Source organism: Pristis pectinata, chromosome 34 (genome assembly GCF_009764475.1).
Source record: "Pristis pectinata isolate sPriPec2 chromosome 34, sPriPec2.1.pri, whole genome shotgun sequence".
Classification (NCBI taxonomy): domain Eukaryota; kingdom Metazoa; phylum Chordata; class Chondrichthyes; order Rhinopristiformes; family Pristidae; genus Pristis; species Pristis pectinata.
In genome coordinates this window covers 566,834-591,519 of record NC_067438.1, presented here as the reverse complement: position 1 = coordinate 591,519, position 24,686 = coordinate 566,834, and the positions used below count along the sequence as shown (strand labels likewise).

The 24,686-nt window shown below is 44.2% G+C and overlaps 1 protein-coding gene across 2 annotated transcripts in view; it reads right to left on the bottom strand.

Annotated features, from left to right (window-relative positions):
* Positions 1–943: 943 nt before the first annotated feature.
* The window catches only part of daxx (death-domain associated protein), a 31,102-nt gene continuing 7,359 nt past the window's right edge, over positions 944–24,686 (bottom strand). The window contains exons 3-6 of one of the 2 annotated variants that reach the window (XM_052043438.1): positions 24,222–24,635; positions 19,308–20,208; positions 17,163–17,343; positions 944–7,815 (exon numbers count right to left, since the gene is read on the bottom strand). In XM_052043438.1, coding sequence (XP_051899398.1) covers positions 7,756–7,815; positions 17,163–17,343; positions 19,308–20,208; positions 24,222–24,635 — 1,556 coding nt within the window. In that variant the 3' untranslated portion in view covers positions 944–7,755. The remainder of the gene's footprint in view (positions 7,816–17,162; positions 17,344–19,307; positions 20,209–24,221; positions 24,636–24,686) is intronic. The other variant, XM_052043439.1, reaches the window with a different exon arrangement.

The window sequence follows — 24,686 nt, the reverse complement described above, 5'->3', positions numbered from 1 at the left end:
AGATCCTTTTGAATTCCTCATAGCTTCAAATAAAAGACATGCCTTCTCTACGTTCATCCAAGTTCTAGAGTGAAACTGTAAAAGTTGAGGCCCAAGAACCAATCTATGTGGTACATCACTCATTACACACAGCCAACCATAAAAATATCTAATGCAATGTTAACCAAATGCCATCTGGAAATCAAAGTGTAACACAATCATTGCTTCCCCTTTCTCTACAGCACAGTACTACAGTCAGGATGTTGCATTTCTTGCTGGTGATTTCAGGAACATCATTGAATATTTTTCTGTCTCTGCCTGGCAAACTCCTACCATGACAGAGCTCAGAATAGTGCTCATTTTTATTAGCCTGGGGTTGGGCATGCAAGTGATGTGGCCTGGCTAACAGAGCCAACTGATGAGGGCCTCAGTGTTGGTGGTGTTGGCCTGGGAGTTGGTTTCCTTACTGGAGGATTTTGCAAAGATGGTGGTGCCTCCCTAAAGCTCTGAGATGCCTGCATTAGGTTCTAGGTCTCAGAAACATGGAGGAAGGCAGGGATCACTGCTGCCCAGTAGTAAACCCTGGGTTTTGTACCAGGCTTGAGGACTTGATCTGCGAATTGTTTTCTTCAGTCAAAAGCTTTGCTGGAAGAAATGGCAAATCTCATCATTGATGTCCAACTTTCAGGGAGGGTCTCAGCGTGGAACTTTACTGTATCTATATCAAATAAAGCACTGCAGTACTCACCCCTCTGCAGTACAACATCTTTTTATCATTGTTTGGGCCAAGGCTCGAACAAGATCTAAGAATTGAAAGAAAGGAATCATGGAAAAAAAAGTTTTGAAGAGTAGGTAGCTCCATAAATACTGTCTGTTGTGAACAAATCTAACCATTCACCAGTTCAAAACAACAGAAGGGGTGAAGAAAACATGGTTTAGAAACACCCATGACATTTAAGACAGATTTGCTTGTTCAAAAAAGTACCTTTAATGACAGTAAATCAACAATTGTCCATAAGACAGCAATCAAAAAGTAATTTTTGAATAAAAACTTGTGTGTTTTACACCTTGAGGTAAACATTTAATTCCCATTTCTTATAGGGTTTCCCAATTCTCAGCGCTGAACTCTGTACTGGGTTCCGTAACCCAAAACATTGCCCTCTATCCAGCTGGGATCATCCTGAGTCGTCAGGTTCTGCTGCTCCTCCACTCAGATATGACATATTGTACACTCTCCACTCCTGCTTTGAGTTCCAACCCCCACTGCAGTACGGCACCATCCCACCAGCAGACTTGAGAAACCTGGGATTTACTTAGAGGTTTCCTTGCAGCTAGACAGGAACAGTTCATGGTAGTGGCTCACCATTTCTCTGAGGGCAGTTGGGGACTACTTCAAGCCACACTTTGTATTTTAAAGTCAGCTCCTCAAGGTGAACTATGTGAACAGGAGAGAGCTCCAAAATTATCTGACCTGTATGTTTCTGCACCATCTATACAGTTGTTCAGTGATCCAAGAGAGACTTGAGCAGCAATGGGAGACAGAGTCGTTAATGAAGTATGCTGTGCGAGAAAGATGCGACCTCTCTTCCTGAAAAAATACAACGCCTAGAAATGCAAAGAACAGGAGCCCAACAACCCGAGTTTAGGCCACGGGCCACTCATGACAATGAAATGGGTCTTGCTTTCAGGTGTTGGGAGGTGGGAATGGGTGGGCAGGCAGATATGGGCAGAGATCAGGGGAAGTAGGAACATCAGGCAGAACTGGCAGCTCCTTGTCACCATTACATCCCTTTTCTCATTAAATGTTTTTAATGATTATAAAAACCAAACACCCAAATGTCACAGGTAAAAGCATGAAGTTCTAGACATCAGTGTATGTTACAGTGGCTCATTGTGAACTATTGCAGCCTCCCCATCACTGGGTCATCAGGGCCCAGGGTCCCTAGACACCGGGGGGTCACCAGAGACCAGGCTGGCCCCACCCCAGGACCCCAGAGAAGAGTTCTCCTAGTGAAAAACTCCGTTTGGCTATGAACCGACATCAAATGACCTGACACATCAGCTCCCATTCGACCTGTGCTCCAGCAGCCATTAACCTAGTCTTCTACCCAGAACTGTTATTTAGCAGATCCAAGCTCAAAGCTGAGAAAATCTTCATTTTCATACAGTGGCACCAACCTCATTTTACAGCTGATGTTGAACTTTGGTTGGACTGTTTCTGTCACAGTGTACAGCACATGGCAACCAGTTTACACACAGCAAGGAAATGGGCCAAGATGGAATTTAATCCAGAGAAAATGTGAGTTGATGCATGGATATTAGGGTCGAAGGCAATACTGAGGAACAGAGGGACCTCGGTGTGTACAAGTCCAAAGATTTTTGAAGGTAGATAATTAGTCGGTTTTGAATACAAGAGCAGGGAGGTTACCTCAGCTGGGGTTGTGGTCACCACACTATAGGAATGATAAATGATAACCCTGGAGAGAGTGCAGAGGAGATTCACCAGGATGTGTTCTAGGATGGAGAGACTAGATCATTTTTCCCTGTGGATTGGAGATGGTAAAGAGGGCACGTGATTGAGATGTGTAAAATTTTGAGGGGCAGACCGTAGGTAACTAAGAGATTTGGGGGGGAGGGAATCTGAGGAGGACCTTTTTCACCCAGGATGATAAGTGCCTGGAATGCACTGCCTGAGGGGTTGGTGGAAGCAGAGTTGCTGAGCACTTGAATCCCTTAGGCAAAGAAGGGTATGAGCCAAGAGCTGGAAGATAGGATTGATATGAATGGGTGCCCACTGGCCGGTGTGGACATGGTGGGCTGAATGGCCTGTTTCCCTGCTGTATGACTATGATTCTGTGATCCCAACATCAATGAGATAATTGATGAGTTATATTTCTGATATTGGTCCCCGTTTAACTATTGGTTGAGGACTGTGGGAAGGATCCCCTGCTCTTTGTATGCTGATGGTATGATTGGTACAAAGAGTGGTTGGGAAGTGTGGCAATCCATGCTGCACTACTCCAACTGCTGCACAATTCAAATGGGGCTGATGTAGAGGGGCAATCTTTATCCTCAAACACTGCCCACCCTTAACCTGCCAATGGGTCTCACTGGGCTTAGAACCAGAAGCAGGCATTGACAGCCTACAGAAAATACTGGGAATACTCAGGTCAGTGAGCTGAGAAAATTAATGGTTTAGGTTGGTTACCACTCATCACCTAAATGCTGCAAAGGGGTGTCCTGAGATTGTGCATGGAGTCTGTGGGGATACAAAGCCATCCATTGGAAAATGGTGAGCAATTATTCTTAGTGCACACAGGGACCCCAGTGGGGGTCAGTGTGTGAGGCAAAGCAGACATGTTAAGTAATAGAGCAAGATGTCATGAAAATAGTGATAAGCATTGTATTTATATTTTAGAATTTTATGAATTGTATATTTTGAAATAAAGTTAGGAAAGCATATGGTTATAAAAAACAGAATACCATGGAAGCTGGAAGAGTGAAATAAAAGTAAGATATTGTAAGGAACTTGGTGGGTCAGGGAGGGTGACAATGTTCCAGGATGATGACCTTCCAGTCTTTGATAGTTTATTGAGTAGTTGGCAATTTTCTCTCATCCCAGATACTGTCTGATCTGCTGAGTTACACCAGCTTGTAGGAAGGACAATACCACATCAGCTCTGACCACAGAGGATCGAGGGCAGCAATTACACAGGGCTCCAGAGAGACCTCAGCTGGCACTGAAACTGTTGAGAGGCTATTACCCAAGGACCAGGATAAAAGGACATAACCATTTCTTCATTGAGTGCTGCAGGTTCTCTACACTGTGACTGTTCAGTGATCAACTCAGAGCTGAATAGATTTTGGGACACAGGGATTTGTGCAAGTGGTCAAACATCAGTCATGATCTGAACCAAGTGACAGAACAGAGTCATGGTCTCTTCCTATTTCTTAAGAGTTTAGACAAACATTAATGTTGTTTGTACCTTGCTGCAGTGATGCTGCCCATCAGTGTTCCCCAGACTGTAATTCGACAGGAGTTGGAGGCTGGTACAGGAGACAATGAGAATGTTGTACACCAGACTGTGCCCAAATGTGTCCAAAAACCTGACTCCAACACAGGCACACCCCAAATGAAATGTTAACCCAATGGCTGATGTCCTTGGTCACTGTACTATTAAAATGCACCTTTGCATGGAAGGATGTGAAAAGGAAGGTTGATATTTTCTGCAGGACAATAAAAGTTTAGGGGTTGTTATTTTTTCCCCAGGGGCTGGGAGGGGGACTAAGGGCTAAGGAGACAATATCATGTTGATGGGTACTGTTAGATCCTAGCCCTACAATCAGACCAGGCTGCCTTCTCTTATTGACCACATGGGCCAGAGGTTTGACAGTGCAGATTGTGTGGATAGGATAGGACAGAGTACAGGAGTTGCATTAAATGGTCTGGTACCTCACATACAGTGAAAAATTCTGGTCTCTGGATTAGAGGGGGAACGGCCACTGGGAATGGAGACAAAGATCTGCCCGAACAATCCAGACCAGAGGAGAATGCGCCCATGAGTGGAAAAAACAAGCAGCTTGAAATCACCAGAAGAGGGGTCTTCAAGATCCCACAGTTTCCCCACAACACCAGCATTAGTAAAATTCAGCAGGGAATTGAAGGCAAAGTACTTTACCCAGAGGGTGCTGGGACTATGGAACTCGTTCATCATCTACTCCCTGTGGGAATGAGAGATGCAGAGCTAGACAGGCTGATGAGATAGAACACACTGACAGAGTTAACCAAAGGGTGGAACTGTCTCATGGGGAAGACATCCCATTAGGGGCCTCAGGATAAACATTCTGAAACAGCTGTCCTTAGAATGCAAGTCAAAAAGATTGGGAAATGCATTAAAACAGGCCAGTGGTTTTGCTAAATCTACAAGGAAAAACACTAGATACTTGTCCTGGAGAGAAGGTTATACTGTAGGTGGCTGATTTAAACGTACAGGTTACGAGTGACTGGCTCAGCCCTGTCACCTGTATACTGTAGGTGGCTGGTTTACATGTACGGGTTACCGAGTGGCTCACTCAGCCCTGTAACCTGCTCTGCCATGCAATGCGGTTACAGCTGCTGACAAGTCCAACTCTGCATTCACACCATCACCTTTCACCCCTTGCTCGAAAATCTCACTCATTGCCTTAAAAATATTCAAAGACTATTCCCACCAAACTGAGTTAAAAACATTCACAACCTCAAAAATTTCGCCTCATCTATCTTAATAGGCAAGCAGTTGAACAGAAAATGCTGACCACCCCCGGGTCAGGCAGCATTGAGGCTGCAGTTCAAAGACCTTTCATCAGTCATCCCCACAAAGGGACCTGAACCTCAACTCCCCACAGATGCTGCCTGACCCAAGTGTTTCCAGCCTATTCTGCTTTATTTCAGGTTTCTAGCATCTGCAGCTTCCACAACTCATCCACATCCACTGACTCCTTGTTTCAGTCAAGACCCTCACTCTTCCAAACGCCAGTGGATACAAGCACCACTCATCTTATCCTGCCCATTCCCAGTGTTAGTTCAGTAAACCTTCTCCAAACTCCTAATATCCTTCCTTAAAGAGACCAGTACTCCATTTGAAGCCCCATCCATGCCCTACAATAGATGATAACATTTACCTAGTAGACTGTGCCTGCAACCATCCCTGGCCTAGTGGACAGAAAGCCTGTGGGGCTGATGCAGGTAGCTTGATGCATGTTGGAAGGGTACACCAGCAGAAAGTTCCACTGAACTGGAAAACCAGAAACAGGCATCCACTCAATACTGAAAACTCAAAAGGGCCCAATGCAAGACCAAAAACCACCTTTAAATTGGACTCAAAGCCACCAGCATCTATAAAAGACTTAAAACTTTATTGTGCACAGTCTAATCTTCAGATAGTCACTTGGGCAATTTTCTCAAATCCAACACACAAAGCACCATTGCCATTAAAGTGAATCTTCAGGGAGGAGACTGCAATACTGGACACATTGCTGGGGAGCAGGACCTGATGCAGAAACCATCACTGAAAACAGATTGCTCTAACAACAAGCTAGTTAACAGCATGGCCCTACTTTAATTGGAGAGACTAATTAGCCAATGAGAAAGACATTGAATGCACCTTCACTGAGAAATAAACAGGCACTCGATTCCCTTGCACGATGGACTTTAATCCTCACTCACAACCAGTGCTTGCCCATAGCTTCAGAGCTGCACCTCCTGTCACCACCCAAATCAGGTAATGGGATGCTATCAATGCCCTGCACTTTGGTGCCTTCAAACCAAATCTCCAGGAAAAGTTCACTTTATTCTGCTGCAGAAACAGAAGCAGGAATGAGAAAGGCAGCCAAGCCCTTTACAAGAACATCTGAACATCACTCACGTGTCCCACCAAGTTCTTACTTTGTCCAGAACACTTGGCGGAACTTGACCATAGTTCATCCAGTGTACGATCTGGATGTACTTCAACTATGAACAGGTGTCTGCTTCTCCTGCTGTTTACTGTGAACAAGCCCCTCCCCAACACTGTTGCCTCTCTGCAGCCAAACATTAGCCAGCAAGTCAGTGACAAATGAGTAAGTTAGTTTTGAGGCAAATAGCAGTGGACTTGGTGGGTGGCAAATCAAGTCTGAAGTCACTGCTTTGTGACCAGGAATTTGTTTTTTTTATTTGAAGTTTAATACAGAACTTTAGTACAGGAACCTCCATTTAAAAAGTGGAAACAGTAGAGGTCCTGGAAAAAGGAAAAGCAACTCCAAATCCAGCCCGAGGCAAGCAATGATACCAACATCTGAACACCCATCAACTGTGCATCTTATCCAGGCCAAGTGGTCAACTGTCTGGCCTTGCCCACTGCTTTAAAAGCACAAACTCTGATGAGCTGTGGGTCAGAGAGCAGCAAAGCTCCATTTGACAACCTGTGGAGAGGTAGGTGGAACCAAGACACTCGGACTGTCACTTGCTCCCAACAGACCCACAGGGTCCTGGGAACTGGAAGGGGACAGCCCTGCATGACAGGTCAGTGACGAGCCAAGACCAGCACGGCTCACACCTGGGCAAAGACCCTGTGGGATTTTCACCTCCCCAGGCAGGGCTTTCTGCAGGTGGCAGTGGGGAAGGAAGGTGACCCAGCAGATCCAAACCAAAATATTAAAAAGTGAAAAAGCTTCAAAATCTGAAGGTGCTTGTTAACACTTTCTTGGAAGTTATGCAGATTACTGTGAAGTTAGCTTTCACATCAGGGGAATCATCTTAAATGCCTTCTTGTTAATTCCACTGCACAGACCACTTCAGGTTTTTGGGAAGTTTGAGATAGTTGACAAGTTTTAGAGATTCCTTTTCTTTTTAAAAAGTTCTGCCACTTCATGATCTGAGAACATTGTTCATTTAAGTGGCATGCACCAAGTGGCAGCTAATTCATTTGTACACATTTTTAAAACAACCTTCTATCATAACACAGGACAGGCTGTCCATTTCTCCATCAACCCACACCCCCATCCCCTACTCCCCAGAGCAGTGGAGTGGGCATTAGGCCAATGGAGAAGAGAAAGGGGGAAAACCAGTCAGTAAAGCCCAGAGCAGTTAATCCAAGAGCCTTTGGCCCCAATCAGGACTCAACCCCAAATAAAAGAATAAAATTGTCAGCAGCATATGTCCTGCAATGCTTCAATTATTTGAGAGACAGGCAGCTACGCAAGCTTTCTCTGCTTCCTTGATGTACAGTGCTCCCTGCGATCCAGGGGAGTCGACCAGTTTCAGTCAGAGTCAGACAAGACAATGATTTCTTCAGGGTCACACTGGGTTGCCACATTCACCTGAAACACAAGGACAACAAGGTCAGAACAAGCTGCATGGCCCCATGAAACCCTGGCCCATTCATGCCTCCCCACTGGGCACAACCTCAGGACCTCAAAAACCACAGTGCTGCCTCAGCTCCAGGGACCTGGGTTTGATCCTGACCTCTGATATGTGTGGAATTTGAAAATTCTCTGTGAATGTGTGGGGTCCCTCCAGGTACCTTCCACACCTTAGAGATGTAGCAGTATGTTAATTAGCTACTGTACATTACCTCCAAGTCCAAGTTAATGACACAACCACACAAGTTGATGGGTGTCTGAGAGAGAACAAGCTGTAGGGCTGCAGGGAAAAGGGAGGGAGAAATGGGATTGCTCTGCTGGACCAGAATGAACTTAATGGGCCAAATTCCTGTTCCTGTCTCACAAGCAATGTCCTGCAACCCATCCTGGCCTCTGAAGTGTGGTCATTGGCAGGAAGTAATGGGTACCTTACCTCAATCTTCAGTGTGGTGGAACAAACAATAGCTTAAATAACTAAGCCACAGAAGGGAAGGAACAATGGTACTGAGTATACCAGTGCTGTGGGCTAACAAATCTCAACTTATTACCTTAAACTCCTGGTGAAATCCACTGTGCAGTCAGTTTTTGGAAAGTATGTGTAAAGAGCTTGTATGATCAAATAGCAAGTTTTAAGCCAGTTTTTTTTAAAATGTTCCACATGATCTGAGATTGGAGCATGGTATAGAGGCTCCAATGCACAGGACTGAAAGAGGCTGCAGAGGGTTGTAGCCTCAGCCAGCTCCATCACAGGCACAACCCTCCCGCCTTCGAGGACATCTTCAAGAGGCAGTGCCTCAAGGCGGGGGCTTCCATCACTAAGAACCCTCACCATCTGGGACATGCCCTCGTTACTACCATCAGGGAGGAGGTACAGGAGCCTGAAGACCCACACTCAACAATTTAGAAATAGCTTCTTCCCCTCAACCATCAGATTTCTGAACGGTCCATGGCCTCATTATTCCTATTTTTTGCACTATTTTTGTAATTTTATGTTTTGCACTGTACTGCTGCCACAAAACAACAAACTCGACAAAGTTAGTGATAATAAATCTGATTCTGAAACTGCTTGTGTGGCGCCAACAACAGCTATTTTGTTTTTAAGAACAATCTATTGTAACATAGGACAGGTGGTCCATCCCTGTAACCCCACCCCACCCGATCAGCTTCAACCCAAGGTCCTCAATGGCTAGAGAGATAAGATTTTAAATTTTCCAAAATTCCCTAAATTTGGAGAGTTTCATTATATTGGAAAATAGCAAATGCTACCCATTATTCAAAAAGGCAGTGAGACAGAACTGGAAACTACAGGCCAGATGGTTTATCCTTTGTCATGGGGAAAATGTTCAAGCTTTTATTAAAGCCATTCCAGCAGGGCAAAGTCAACATGGCTCTGTGAAAGGAAAATCATGTTTGACCAATTTATTGGAATGCTTGAAAGGGCAGTGGGGGGGATGTACTACACAAGATTTCAGTAGGCATTTGACAAGGTTCTGCATCAAAAATTATGGACAAATAAAATTTCAGAGGAGGTAACATTTGGTGTGGACAGCAAATCGAATGCATTCATGGGACTTTGACTAGTTGGAAAGGGTAACAAGTGGTGTGTCAGAGGAATCAGTGCAGAGGCCTCAACTTTCACCATTTGGATCATGGTTTGTTTGAAGGCCCAGTTCACTCACGGCAAATTAGGACGGCAAGTTGTGAAGCTGACACGAGGAGACAGAACAGAGAAGGGTTACAAGTGACCAAAGACATGGCAAATGAAGTATAGAATTGTCCATGTTAGCAAAATAAAAAGTACGTTAACTGAGTGTTGAGAGACTGCAAAGCTCCAAGATTGGAGCATGATGTGCAGAATAAAAACAAAATGCTGGAGATGCTCAACAGCTCAGGCCACGTCTGTGGAAGAGAATCCGAGCTAATGTCTCAGGTCAAAGACCCTTCATCAGAACTAGAACCGACACACTAAAGGCTAGTGTGCAGATACAGCAAGTACAGAGGCAAGTTAACAAAGTTCTCTCTTATAACTCAGGAAATTGAATACAACAATAGATTGTAGCTCAGTTACACAGGGTACTGGAGAGATCACATCTGGAGCAGTGTGTCCAGTACCAGATTCCACAAGGAAGGGCAGGCATTAATAGGTTGGAACAGTTTAAAGATTCTCATCGTTAGTTGACAGCAGCAGATCTCAACACTATTGTAGTGGAATAAAAATTCCCAGCAATGTACCAATGTTGGTCTCTATTGTGGCCACTAGTGTTTGAAGCAGTTTACAGAAGGTTTACAGACTAATACCAGGAATGCACAGAATGAAGAAAGCGTGGACAGGCTGGGCTTGTATCTGCTGCAGTTGTGAAGAGCAAGAGAAGTATTGAATGAAACAAGATTGAAGGGTGTTAACAGGGTGGGGCATGGAGAGGATACACAGGAGGCTGCAGATGTGGAATCCTCTGGCTCCTCCGCTGCTACGGGAGGCTAAGTGCAAACCAGGGAACAGCACCTCGTGCTGCTAACCGGTTGAATTCCTCCAGCATCCTGGGAAGGATGCAGTTTCTTGGAGAATCCAGAACTGGTTAAAAATAAGGAGTTGTCCATTTAAGACAGGCAAGTCAAAAATGAGTCTGAACACTTCCTCAGAGTGGTTGAAACTTTAAATATTTAAGGAATGGTGGACAGATTCCTGATAATCAATGGGGGAAAGTTATAAGGATAAAGAGGAATGAGGTTATAATGACATCAGCAGATCCTATGGCCTGAGTGGTCTCACCATGCTCCTCGTATGTTTTGATTAGTCAGGGCCAGGGGGCGGCATGCCTGAACTGCCCCAAAGTGGAAGTAACTACAACTCCTTAAGTTTTAAGATAGCTATAAATAAAGTATGACTTTATGAAGAGTATTAAATGGGGGCAGGGCAAATTACGAGAGCATTAGGAAGGAACTAGGGAGAGTTAATTGGGAACAGCTGTTTCTGGGCAAGTCCACATCTGATATGTGGAGGGTGTTTAAAGGCTGCACAGAGTGCAGGACAGGGATGTTCCAGTAAGGATGGATGGCAAGGTACGGGAACCTTGGATGACGAGAGAGGTGGTGAATATAGTCAAGAAGGAAAGGTGTAAGTAAGGTTTAGGAAGCTAAAATCAATAGAGCCCTTGAGGATTCTAAAGAAGCTGGCAAAGAACTCGAGGAGGGAATTACGAAAGCCATGGAAAGTCCTTGTCAAGTCAGATTAAACAGAACCCCAAGGCATTCTATACATAGATCAAGAACAAATAGGGAGAGGGTAGGACCACTCAAGGATAAATGAGGGAACATGTGCCTGGAGGTGGAGGATGTGGGTGAGGTCCTAAATGAGTACTTTGTGTCAGTATTTACCAAGGAGAAGGACATGGAGAATAGGGAGATCAGTGTGAATGTACTTATTTGCTAGGGCATTTTGAGATAAAGGAGGTAGTGTTGAGTTTCTTAAAGAACATTAAGGTGGATGTCCCCAGGGCCGGATGGGATATACCCTGTTATTGAGAAACAAGAGATGAGATTGCTGGGGCCTTGACCAAGATCTTTGTGTCCTCTCTAGCCTCAGGCGAGGTCCTGGAGGGCTGGCGAGTAGCTAATGTTGTTCTGTTATTCAGGAGGGGAATTAAGGATAATACTGGAAACTATAGACAGGCGAGTCTCACGGCTTGGGGATAGGATTTGAGCATTTGGAAAATCATGGCCTAATTAAGGACAGTTGGCAAGTCATGCCTTACTAACTTGATTGAGTTTTAGGAGGTGGTGACTAGGGTGATTGATGAAGGTAGAGCTGCAGATGTTGTCTACGTAGATTTTAGTAAGGTGTTGACAAGGTCCCTCATGGGAGGCTCAACCAGAAGACTGAGGTGGCTTTAGAGATTGTGGAAGCACTGCTGATAATTTGCCAGGAATCGATAAGACTCCAGCATGGTTCCGGAGGACTGGAGGGTCGCAAATGTAGTTCCGCTGTATAAGAAAGGTGGGAGGCAGCATAAAGGAAATTACAGACCTATTAGTCTGACATCAATGGTGGGAAAGTTATTAGGATCGATCCTCAAGGATGAGGTTATGGAATACCTAGAGGTGCAAGGCAAGATAGGTCCAAGCCATCATGGTTTCATGAAGGGAAGATCCTGCCTGACCAACCTTTTGGAGTTTTTTTTGAGGAAATCTCAGGTAGGGTGGATAAGAGAGAAGCTGTAAATGTTGTGTATTTAGACTTTCAAAAGGTCTTCGACAAGGTGCCGCACAAGAGGCTGATTAATAAGATGAGAGGTCATGGAATTACAGGTAGGATAGTATGGGTGGAGCATTGGCTGGTAGGCAGAAAGAAAAGGGTGGGAATAAAAGGATCCTGTTCTAGTTGGCTACTGGTTACTAATGGTGTTCCGCAACGGTCGGTGTTGGGGCCGCTTCTTTTTACTTTGTACATTAACTATTTGGATGATGGAGTAAATGGTTTTGTGGCTAAGTTTGCGGATGACACCAAGATAGGTGGAGGAGTAGGGAGCATTGAGGAGACAGGAAGGTTGCAGACAGACCTAGATAGTTTAGGAGAATGGGCAAGGGAATGGCAGAAGAGATTCAATGTTGAGAAGTGTGCCGTTGTACACTTCGGAAACAGAAATAAACGGGCAGATTATTATCTAGAAGGGGAGAAAATTCAAAGTACAGAAGTACAAAGGGACTCGGGGGTACTCGTGCAGGATACCCTAAAGGTTAACCACCAGGTCGGATCGGCAGTAAGGAAAATGAATGCCAACATAGCGTTCACTTCGAGAGGTATAGTGTATAAAAGTAGGGAGGTGTTGATGAGGCTGTACGGGGCACTAGTGAGGCCTCATTTGAAATACTGTGTGCAGTTTTGGGCCCCATATCTTAGGAAGGATGTGCTGATGTTGGAGAGGGTTCAGAGGAGATTTATGAGGATGATTCCCGGAATGAAAGGGCTTACATATGATGAGCATTTGTTGGCTCTTGGACTGTACTCACTGGAGTATAGAAGAATGAGAGGGGACCTCAGAAACATTTAGAATGTTGAAAGGACTGTACAGAGTAGATGTGGCCTTGGTGGGTGAGTACAGGACTAGAGGGCAGAGTGTTAGAATTAGAGGGTACAGGTTTAAAACAGAGTTGAGGAGAAATTTCTTTAGCCAGAGGGTAGTGAATTTACAGAATTCTTTGCCACATACAGCAGTGGAGGCCCAATCATTGGAGGTGTTTAAGGGGGAGATAGATAGTTCTCTAATTAGTCAAGGTATCAAGGGATATGGGGGTAAGACCAGAAACTGGGGCTAGAAAGGAATAGTTTTTTTTTGCTCATGGAGCTTTTTTTTTGCTCATGGACATTCCCCCATTTCTCATTTCTTTTTCTTTGGAGCAGACTCGATGGGCCGAATGGCCTACTTCTGCTCCCTTGTCTTGTGATGCATGGGATCCACAGTGAATCGGCTGTTTGGATTCAGAATTAGTTTGTCCGTAGGAGAAAGAGGGTAGTGGTTGATGGGACTTATTCTGGCTGGAGGTCTGTGACTTGTGGTGTTCCACAGGGTATCTGTACTGGGACCTCTGTTCATTGTGATATATAGCAAACACCTGGATGAAAATGTAGATGGGTGGGTTAGTAATTTCTCAGATGATACAAAGATGAGTGGCATTGTGGATAGTGTAGAAGATTGCCAAAGGATACAGCAGAATATAGATCAATTGCAGATATGGGCAGAAAAATGGCAGATGGAGTTTAATCCAGGCAAGTGTGAGGTGTTGCACTTTGGGAGATCAAATGTAACAGGACAGTATGCTGTTAATAGCAAGACCTTCAATAGTTTTGATTACAGAAGGATCTTCTTTGCTTAAATTTGAGGAAGTTTGGAGTCCATTTATTCAGTATTTCCATATGATATAAGCAGACCTTTGTCGAATCCCTTTCAGTAACCTTTGAATATAGAGGAGCGGAACTGACGACAATGTTTTTGTTTGAAGTTTTTAGCTTGTTTTTATTATTTTTTTTATTTGGAGGTTTTCTTTTCATATAAGTAAATTTCTTTTCAATTTTTTTTTGTATCATGCTCACTTAGCAAGAGAGTGGGAGGTCCAGATTATATACTTGTGAGTATATACAGTGGCATGCAAAAGTTTGGGCACCACTGGTCAAAATTTCTGTTACTGTGAATAGCTAAATGTGTAAAAGATGACCTGATTTCCAAAAGGCATAAAGTTAAAGATCACACATTTCTTTAATATTTTAAGCAAGATTACTTTTTATTTCCATCTTTTACAGTCTCAAAATAACAAAAAAAGAGAAGGGCCTGAAGCAAAAGTTTGGACACCCTGCATGGTCAGCACTTAGTAACACTGCCTTTGGCAAGTATCACAGCTTGTAAATGCTTTCTGTAGCCAGCTAAGAGTCTTTCAATTCTTGTTTGGGGGATTTTTGCCCATTCTTCCTTGCAAAAGGCTTCTAGTTCTGTGAGATGCTTGGGCTGTCTTGCATGCACTGCTCTTTTGAGGTCTATCCACAGATTTTCGATTATGTTTAGGTTGTGGGACTGTGAGGGCCATGGCAAAACCTTCAGCTTGTGCCTCTTGAGGTTGTCCATTGTGGATTTTGAGGTGTGTTTAGGATCGTTATCCTGTTGTAGAAGCTATTCTCTTTTCATCTTCAGCTCGCTTTTTTTTTAAAAACAGACGGTGTGATGTTTGCTTTCAGAATTTGCTGGTATTTAATTGAATTCATTCTTCCCTCTACCAGTGAAATGTTCCCCGTGCCACTGGCTGCAACACAAGCCCAAAGCATGATTGATCCACCCCCGTGCTTAACAGTTGGAGAGGTGTTCTTTTCATGAAATTCCACACCCTTTTTTCTCCAAAATTTCCTGCGTCCTCACCACAAAATTCAGCGTCAGAAGTTTGCAAAGGAACATCTAAACAATCCTGATGCATTTTGGAAATGTGTCCTGTGGACTGAAGTTAAAACAGAACTTTTTGGCTGCAATGAGCAAAGGTATGTTACTAAGTACTGATCATGCAGGGTGCCCAAACTTTTGCTTTGGGTCCTTTTCCTTTTTTCTTATTTTGAAACTGTAAAAGATGAAAATAAAAAGTAATCTTGCTTAAAATATTAAAGAAATGTGTGATCTTTAACTTTATGCCTTTTGGAAATCAGGTCATCTTTTAATCGCTTAGCTATTCACAGTAACAGAAATTTTGACCAGGGTGCCCAAACTTTTCCATGCCACTGTACATATATTAACTGTTATTATTATCCCGATCTCTTTGTACCATGTGTAGAATCATTAATGTTATGTATATTATTTGGAATTAATTTGAAATTCAATAAAAAGATTGAAAAAGGAAGGATCTTGGGGTCCAAGTCCATAGTTTCCTGAAAGTGGCTGCAAAGGTTGATAGGATGGTAAAGGCAGCATATGGCATGCTTGCCTTAATTAGTCAAGGCACCAAGTTCAGAGTCAGGAAGTTGTGTTGCAGCCTTATAAAGTTCTAGTTAGGCTGCATCTGGAGCATTGCATTCAATTCTGGTCGCCCTATTACAGGAAGGAGGCGTAAGATTTGGAGAGGGTGTGGAAGAGGTTTACCAGGATGCTGGCATAACTCTTGGGGTGCCACAGGAATCAGTACTGGGGCCTCAGCCATTTAACCTGCATTAATGATTTGCATGACAGGACTGAATGTACTGCAGCCAATTTTGCTGATGATACAAAGGTAGGTGGGTTTGCAAGTTGTAAGGAGGAACAAAGCCTGAACAGGGATTTAGATAGCTGGGTAAGAAGTTGGCAGCTAGAGTTTAATGTGAAAAAAAATGCAAGGTTGTCTACTTTGGAAGGAAACAGCAGCAAATTAATGGAGATCCTGCAGCCCTACTCTATAAAACAAAGTTAGTATGCAGGTGGACAGTAATTAGGATCAGACAGTAAATCAGTCTGTTCAATGATCAGACTGTCTCTGCTGTCCTACAGTCTAAAATTTAACCCTCACTGTGAACCACAAAGCCAATTTTGGTATCAACTGTAAGCCTCTTTATCAGACCCCTATATGTAAAGGCAAATCATTATTACCTACAATAGCTTAAGAAATTTTTGAAAACATATCGAGTTTCTGTCAAGCCCTTCTCCCAGTGTTACACATTTATCTTGTGACATGCTGTTGCAGAAAGGCCTTTACAGTGTTTTAAAGTTAATTTTTGTTAATAGTGCTCAGTTGTTGGTTTAATGAAATGTTAGTTTGAAGGAAGAGCAAGTACTCAGGTTAATTAAGGGAACGTTGGCCTTTATTGCAAGTGAGGGAGAGTATAAAAGTAGCAAAGTTTTGATGCAATGAGGGCACAGGTAAAACTGAGCCAGGGAGTACCAAGTGCACTTTTGGCCCCATATTTAATGACATTGGAGGTGGTGCAGGGAAGGTAGATTTCTGGGAGAAAGGCTTGACAAATGAAGAGGTTGGGCTTAGAGTGCACAAGAGTAAGAGGTTACCTTATTGAAATGCAAGATTTAAGGAGGAAATGGCAAGATGGTCCAAAATCTTCCCCCTGCTGGAGCTACCTGGAACTATGAGGCACAGTTGAGAATAAGAGGCCCATTTCAGACAATGAATTTCTTGGAATTCTCAACCCCAGAGAGCGAGAAGGCAAAGACTGTCAGACATATAAGCTGCAGGGGAGTCGAGGGCTATGGGGAGAGTGCAGGACAGGAGCTGAGGCCAAGATTCAGAGTGATCTTATTGAATGGAGCAGTAGGCACAAAGGGTTGATTGGCTCATGTCTGGTCCAGTTATTGAATGGAGAAGGAGGCTCGAAGGGTTGATTGGCTCAGGCCTGCTCCCATTACTTATGCTTGGGTGACAGAGCATTCTAAGCACAAGCCCAGAGACAGGCACCGCAGGGAGCAAAGAAACCAAAGCTTGCAACACAAACCCAACCTAACCTGCTCCAATGTAATCCCCACCAAGGATGGAACACAGGCAGCCTGAGAAAGTTCCAGGTATTGCAACAGTTTGCAAAAACGTGCCTGCTGTAGTCATTGCATGTATACATCCTCCAACATACACAGAATATGCTGGAGATACTCAGCAGCTCAGGCAGCAGCCCTGGAGAGAGAGAGAGAGAAAGTTAATGTTTCAGGGTTGATGAAATGCCGTGAAAGGTCTTCAACCCAAAACATTAACTCTCTCTGCAGATGCTGCCTGACCTGCTGAATACTGGCAGCATTGTTTCTCAGGTCTCACAGCATGAGCAAGGAGGAGAAAGGAAAGTGTAGTGAATGAAATTACTTTACCCTTTTGTGCCTTACAGGACTGGGCTGGGAGCTGGTGACCACACTGACGAGGGGAGAATCAGCCTGGGTAGAATCGACAGCAGGAAGTGGGCTCTTGACTCCTACAAGGGATGGTGCACAGTCTGTCAGCAGCTCCTCCGTCCCTTCATCAGACTCCATCAGTTCAATCACCTCCACGTTGCTGGTTTCCAATGTAGACAAAAACAAGATAATTAAATCAAACTTTGACACCACGTAGGAGGATACACTTTCACCAGTCTGACCAGCCTCGATCATATCACTACACCTCTGCTGTGCCATCCTAAACCACACCATCTGCATGCCCATCACCCATGCTCACTGACCCACCCTGGCACCACCCAACAAGCCAGGTTTACAAACACACTTTGCTTCCCACTCTCCTGCAGCCCTCCAACATCTGGAGTCACCTCCATCTGGCCGACTTCTGCTGCCCTCACAGTACAGGGAAGATGTAATCACACTGGAGCAGGAGAGACCAGTGCACTTGATGCCAAGACTGAAAAATGTCATGAGGACAGAATAGATAAGCTGGGGTTGTCCTCTTTGGAAACAGGGAAGCTGACAAGACCTCATCGTGCATAAAACTATTTTGGACCCAGATAGGAAGGATTCATTCCCAGAGGTCTCAAGAAAAAAAGGGTCACAGATTCAAAGTAACTGACAGGGATATTGGAGGGAAATGAAGAAAAAAGGTCACCATGTAAAGGATGGTAGAAGCAGAAGCACTTGTTACGTTCGACAGTAGCTGGAGCTGGTACATACAGGGCAGTGGACCTCAGCTGGGCTGGGCTGCCCTTGGGCAACATGAATGTAAAGGGTGGAATGGGCAAGTCAATGACCACTGCTCACCGTGCCAGTTCAAACCTCAAAATTCCTCCCCAAATTTTTCAGCTTCTTTTAAGTTACTTCTTAAAACCAAAGAGACCAAACCTTTGGCTCCTTCACCCAACCTGCTGGCTGCTTCATGCTGTTAATTTGTCTCTGCTCTACTTTGCTGTGAGCTGCCTTAGGATATTGCCCCATTTAAAGGTTTGACATAAAGCCAAGCGTTGTAGTACCGTTATACCCACTGCACCTGGAGAAAACAATTCAATAGGTGCAGACCATTAACAGATCAGTAACCCTTAGAAATCAATCAAGCATCAGACACCAGCAGTAGGGAAAGAAACTGGCCAGCAACGATTGGCAGACACAGGGTTAAGGGCAAAAGCAGCACAGATAGTCATCTGCCACTGCTTAACTGCAGTTTTCAAGGATCATTAGGCTTTTAGAGGTCATTTCATGTGGACATCCATCTGATCAGACTGGAGCAGAGGGCACACTCACATAGGCATCCCACATCTCAATAACTCACAAACACTGAATCATGTTGCAAGTTCAAATCCACCAGGAGACCACCGGGGAAAGATCCGAGCTAACACACAGCACCACCAGACCACTGGCCACCAGGGAAGCAGATTTTAAGAAGTCGTTAACACTGAGACCACACACAGAATTTGGTGCATGCAGAAGTTTATGAGACCCCTTATGTACAAAGGACATGGATTTTTAGGACTGAGGGAATGGAGTTAAGTGGCCAAATGGAGTGATGATCTTGGCTATCTTTTAGGGGAGTCTGGGGCATGATCTCAGGAAGAGAAGGAATTTCTAAACTATTTTTTACTTTAGAAACTATTTATACAGCATGGTAACAGGACCTTCCGGCCCAACGAGCCCGTGCTGCCCAATTACACCCACGTTAACCTACTAGACCGTACATCTTTGGAATGTGGGAGGAAACTGGAGCACCCGGAAGAAACCCACACAGTCACGGGGAGAACATACAAACTCCTTATAGACAGCGGCAGAATTGCACCCCAATCGCTGATGCTGTAATAGCGTTATGCTAACCACTACACTACTTATGCAGTTCCAAAGGAAGGCCAGCTAGACCTGCCATTTCCCAACCCCTTCCCTTGGGCTCTCGAGAAGCCCTTAGCCACAGAACCAACCATATTCATTTGTGCAAAATATTTTGAAGTGTTAACAGGGTGGTTTTTGGCTGCCTGATTTAGTGACAATAAATTTGCTGCAAATCAAAAGCAAAAGGTGTAAAATACAAACTTTAGCACAGCTTTTACTTACCAGTGTTCCTCATCTCCTCCTCGCTTGATTCTCTTTGCAACTGGTGAACCATCCAGAACAGAATCCCTCTCTTTTCCATTTACTGCAGTTAAACAAATTTCTGGACTCCGTCTATCAGTTTCCAACAAATTCTCTTTATCGATGACAGGCTTTTTGTCCAAGTTTGCATCATCGCTCACAGTCAAAGACTGTACCTCAGAACATGCCAAAGTTCCTATATCACAAGTACGTGCAGACAGACTGTTGACTACTTTTTGCTTATTAACTGAAATATCCTCCCATGCTTTAGAGGGTAGTATTGGCATCTCCAGTTTCTGCCCACTGGAGTCCGCTCGCTTTCTCTTAGCCTGCCTTGTTGGTTGTTCACCTTTCAACTCTTCACGATCAGTTGGTGCAGGGCTTGACCCTGCACTTTCAATCACTTCTCTTGTGGTGCAGATGGTGCTGACCTCTGCCCCCAACTGATCCTTTCCCTCAGCAGCAATGACAGGGCTCTTTGCATTGTCAAGCACAACATCTTGCTCCATAATATTGGCAGGCATGCTCTCACTGCTTGATCTGACTACTTCCTCGCCGCTTGACCCAACTGCTGTCCCCTCATTACTTGATCCAACTCCTTCCTCCACAGCGTCGACAGGCCCAATGACATCGTCACTCCCAGCTGTCTCTGCTGTGGGAGACTTACTTTCCAGGCTGCATGCTGGCTCTTGCAAGCTGGTGCAGGTAGGACTGCTCTCATTAATGGAGGCAGTGTCCCCTTCCAAAGGGCAGACTGTGCCCACCACCTCTCCTGCCTGGGCCTCTGCTGATTCAGATTCTTCTTCACTCTCATCTGACGATTGGGGGGAGTCTTCAGACTGAACCTCAGTCTCATCAACCTCACTGCCTTCTGCTTTCTCATCTGTGAAACAGTTGAGGGCGGCAATTAATTGAGGAACACAACCAGTATGGGTAAATAGGAAGCACTAGACTTTGTACGATACACGAAGCAGGCAACAAACTTAGAGGATTTTCTAACTTACACAATTTAGTCAAATATTTAATAAAACTCCAGAGTTCTGGTTATCCTGCTTTACGAAGGATGTCATTAAACTGGAGAGGGAACAAAAGAGATTTGAGAATGTTACTGGGACTGGAGGGCTTGGGTTGTGAGGAGAGGCTGGACAGGCTGGGGTTTATTCCACCTGGAGCACAGGAGGCAGAAGGGTGATCATAGAGGTTTAATTGGAATTGGTTTATTATTGTCACATGTACAGAGGTATAGTGAAAAGCTTGTCTTGCATACCATTCATACAGATCAATTCATTACAAAGTGCATCAAGGTCGTACAAAGTAAAACAGTACAGAATGCAGAATAAAGTGTAACAGCTACAGAGAAAGTGTAGTGCAGGCAGACAATCAGGTGCAAGGCCATAATGAGGTAGATTGAGAAGTTGAGAGTCCATTTTATCATACTAGGGGACTGTTCGATAGTCTTATAACAGCAGGATAGAAGCTGTCCTTGAGCCTGGTGGTACGTGCTTTCAGGTTTTTGTATCTTCTGCTTAATGGGAGAGAGGAGAAGAGTAAATGTCTAGGGTGGGTGGGATCTTCGATTATGCTGGTTGCTTTACTGAGACAGTGAGAAGTGTACACAGAATCCATGGAGGGGAGGCTGGTTTCCATGATGTTCTAAGCTGTATCCACAACTCTGCAGTTTCTTACAGTCACACACAAAACAAGTGCCATACATAAAATCATGAGGGGCATAGATAAAGTTAATAGCCAAAATGTTTTTCTCAAGGTAGGGAGTCTGAAACTAGAAGGCATGCATTTAAATTGAGTGGGGCAAGATTTGAAGGGGACCCAAGGGGAAACTTCTTCACACAGAAGGTAGAGAGTATATGGAACAAGCTGCAGAGGAAGTGGTAGAGGCAGGTACAATTACAATGTTTGGACAGCTACATGGATAGGAGAGGGATATAGGCTAAATTCAGGCAAATGGGACTAGCTTCCCTAGGCAACTTGGTCGCCAGGGATGAGTCGGGCCCAAGGATCTGCTTCCAAGCTGTATAGTTCCGAGGTGTCGTACTAAGGTTGCAATGATCGAGGGGGATAAAGAGAAAAAAGAAACAAGGAAGAAAAAAGGAAAGACAAGGAGAATTTCTGTGCTGTGTATCCCTCTGCCCAGGGATGAACAGATGATCAGGATGCTTGACATCCAGTACAAGGAAGGAATCTACTTGTACTTAACACAGCACAACAGTCCAAGGATCTACTACGCACAAGCCCCCAGCAGGCAGCAAGCACACACAATAGCTCTTTCAAGTCCTATTGTCTACTGAACTTCCGTGTAACCCAGCTTCCAGTTCATTCTGCTACTCAGAATTATCCATTACAAAGTGATATTTTATTCTGACACAAACTACAGACACCAACTTTATCACCACAGAGCTGAACCTCAGACTGTGGAAAGTCTCAAGAGCAGCACTGAATGATTTGGTGGATTTTCTCACATCCAATAGAGGTGTGCTTCTTGAACCAGTCTATCCTGAAATAGTGAGAATGGTACATGTTAAGTGCCCATTTAGTGTTTTTTTTGAAGAACCGAAACAAATGACAACTTCCCTACTCTATGGACTTAGCTCCAACTCCCAGCAATTAACAACAATTCTAAAAACAAACTTAACAGGGACAAAGTAGCAAATACTTAAGATATCTTTATTAGTCACACGTACACCAAAACACAGTGAAATGCATCGTGTCGAGTGTTCTGGGGACAGCTCACAAGTGTCGCCACGCTTCCGGCACCAACATAGCATGACTACCTAATGTCATGATTCTCATATACACAAGGTAACTCACATACTGACCCGTTAATAGGTGTGTTACAGCTTCTAGCCTGAGAACCAAGTACATCCACTGCTGAGGAAAAGCTGAAGTTACAGCAAGTATTGCTCAGATAACAGAACTTACTACTGAAACATCGATGGACTGAATGCAAGAGACGTCTCTGATTAACCACCATCCTCTATTCTAGTTTCACTCATGCTCTCAACTCGCTGTAGGACAACAAAGAACCTGTACTGTGCTGCAATGTTCTATGTTCTATATAAAAGCAATTAGATGGAAAGTAGAATTTAAAAATACCTCCATAGTAATGAAATTTCTTTAAGTGGTCAGAAACAAACAAAAACTCAAACACCCATCCATAACAGTATCAGGATAAACAAAGGTCTTGCAGAGATAGAAACAAGCAGTGAAGCAGTCAATGCTCGGATGTGCATGAAAACACCACAGCTGCAACATCTCCCTAATATGGAAGGCATGTTAGATCACATGAACATTGCAGAGAATAGGTATAAAACACATTTAATTACAATCCAAAGTCAGCACTGGGCATCTTTTTTGTGGCTTTAAACAGTGAATGTGGTCTTTATGGTTTTCCTTAACCCAAAGCACAGCTGCAGCAAGGAAGTTAAGCTTTGAGAAATCAAGATTTCTGCTTTACTTAACAAGAATCACCTCTTCAATAAACTTGGTCAGAGTGCAAACATTTCATTAATGCTTATTCCCATTCACTACAACTTCAGCAATGAAGCTGTGTCCACATGCAACAAAACCTAGACAATACCCACACCTGGACTAAGCGTAACCAAGCTGAGAGATGACCATTCACAATACTTTCTGGACAAGTCACAAATGCTATGGCCAGAGGTCATTGGGGAAGAGGGTTGTGAAGACTAGCTCATCTCCAAATTCTTTAACCCTTTCCTCTGATGCTTCCAATGAAAGGTTAACATTCACGTAATATTTACCCCCAAGCAATAAATACCATCAACAGCTCCCCCAACATTCCATGTCTTTACTATTACCAAAGCTCCCCACCATCAATGCCCTGGGAGGTTTACCAATGGATACTCAGCTGCACCAACCACATAAATACCATCACTATAATAGGTCAGAGGTGGGCTATCCTACAGCAAGCAACTCACAATTCCCAAAGTCTTTCCACCATCTACAAAGTGGAATTCTTTTCACTTGCCTAGATGCAGCTCCAACAACACAAGCAGCTCCATACCATCTAGAACAAAGCAGGTGTTGGCACACTATCCACTACCCTAAACATTCATTCCCTTTACACTTGGCACACAATGAATACAGTGCTCACCATCCATAAAATACACTGCAGTTACTCTCCAAGGGTACTCTGACAGCATGTTTCTAACCCAGGACATCTAGTTCCTCAAGAGAACAAGGGCAGGAGATGCAGAGGAGCAGCAACCTCCTGCAGGCTGTCCTCCAAGTAACAGACCCTCGACGTGGAAATATATTGTTCCTTCATCGTGGCATCCAAATCCAGGAACTCCCTCCCCAACGTCACCAGAAGGACTGTAGCAGTCCAAGTACAGTTAAGGATGGACAACAAATGCTGACCCTGCCAGCAGCACCCATATAGAACAAGATAAAACCACCTATTCCAGGGCAAGCAATCCAAATGGCCCCTGAAACCTCAAGAGTGAACAGAAAGATGAATTGGCATAATATACTAAGGGTATAGCATTTCATCAACTTTTTAAGAAGTCAATTAGCAGCAGAAGTATGTCTGGAAAAGGTGGTTTTATCAGCATTTATTGCCCATCCTTAATTGGCCTTGGAGATGAGTGGGAGCTGCCACATTTAAACTCAATTTCCAATGTTTTTCAGTTTTAAGGGTTAAATTCAGTTTTGCCCCATCCCATCATCCCTAGTTCACCCCCTCCCCATTTATAAAAACAAGCTACATTATTTCTCAACAAAAGCCCAGCAACAATTCATGCAGAGCAAGGACTACTTTGGCTTTTCACACAAGGCTCTCCCCCTACCCCCATTCACACAGAAGTAAATGGGAGAGAAGGGAATGGGCATTGATCAATGTGGAGGCACTCAGTATACCTTCTTGTGGCTCTTCTTCAGCCTCTACAGCCTCCTCAATTTTGGACAGCTCCTCTTCAATGTCAGGCTCAGAAGACAAGTCTTCATCTTCCTCTTCATCATCATCCTCTTCCTCCTCCTCCTCCGAGGCAGCATCCTCCACCGCTTCCTCCTTTTGTCCTTTCCCTTCAGCCTCCTCCACCTTTTGAACCTGCTCTTGTTCCTCCTTGACATCCTCACTTTCTGCTTTGGAGGTAGGAGTGACAGCAGACTGGTGCAGTTTCTTCTTCTTTCTCTTTTCCTCCTCCTGCATTTCACCGACATCCTGGAGCTCAGCGTACTTCTTTACCACCTCATCCAGGCGCCCAAGTGCCACCGTCCTGTTTTGCCGAAGCCGCTTTTCCAAAGTAATGTCCATCATGGCTGGGTCCTTGCCTGGAAAATATCATTGTGATCAGTGGTTTCCACAATGGACACAAGAAGGGT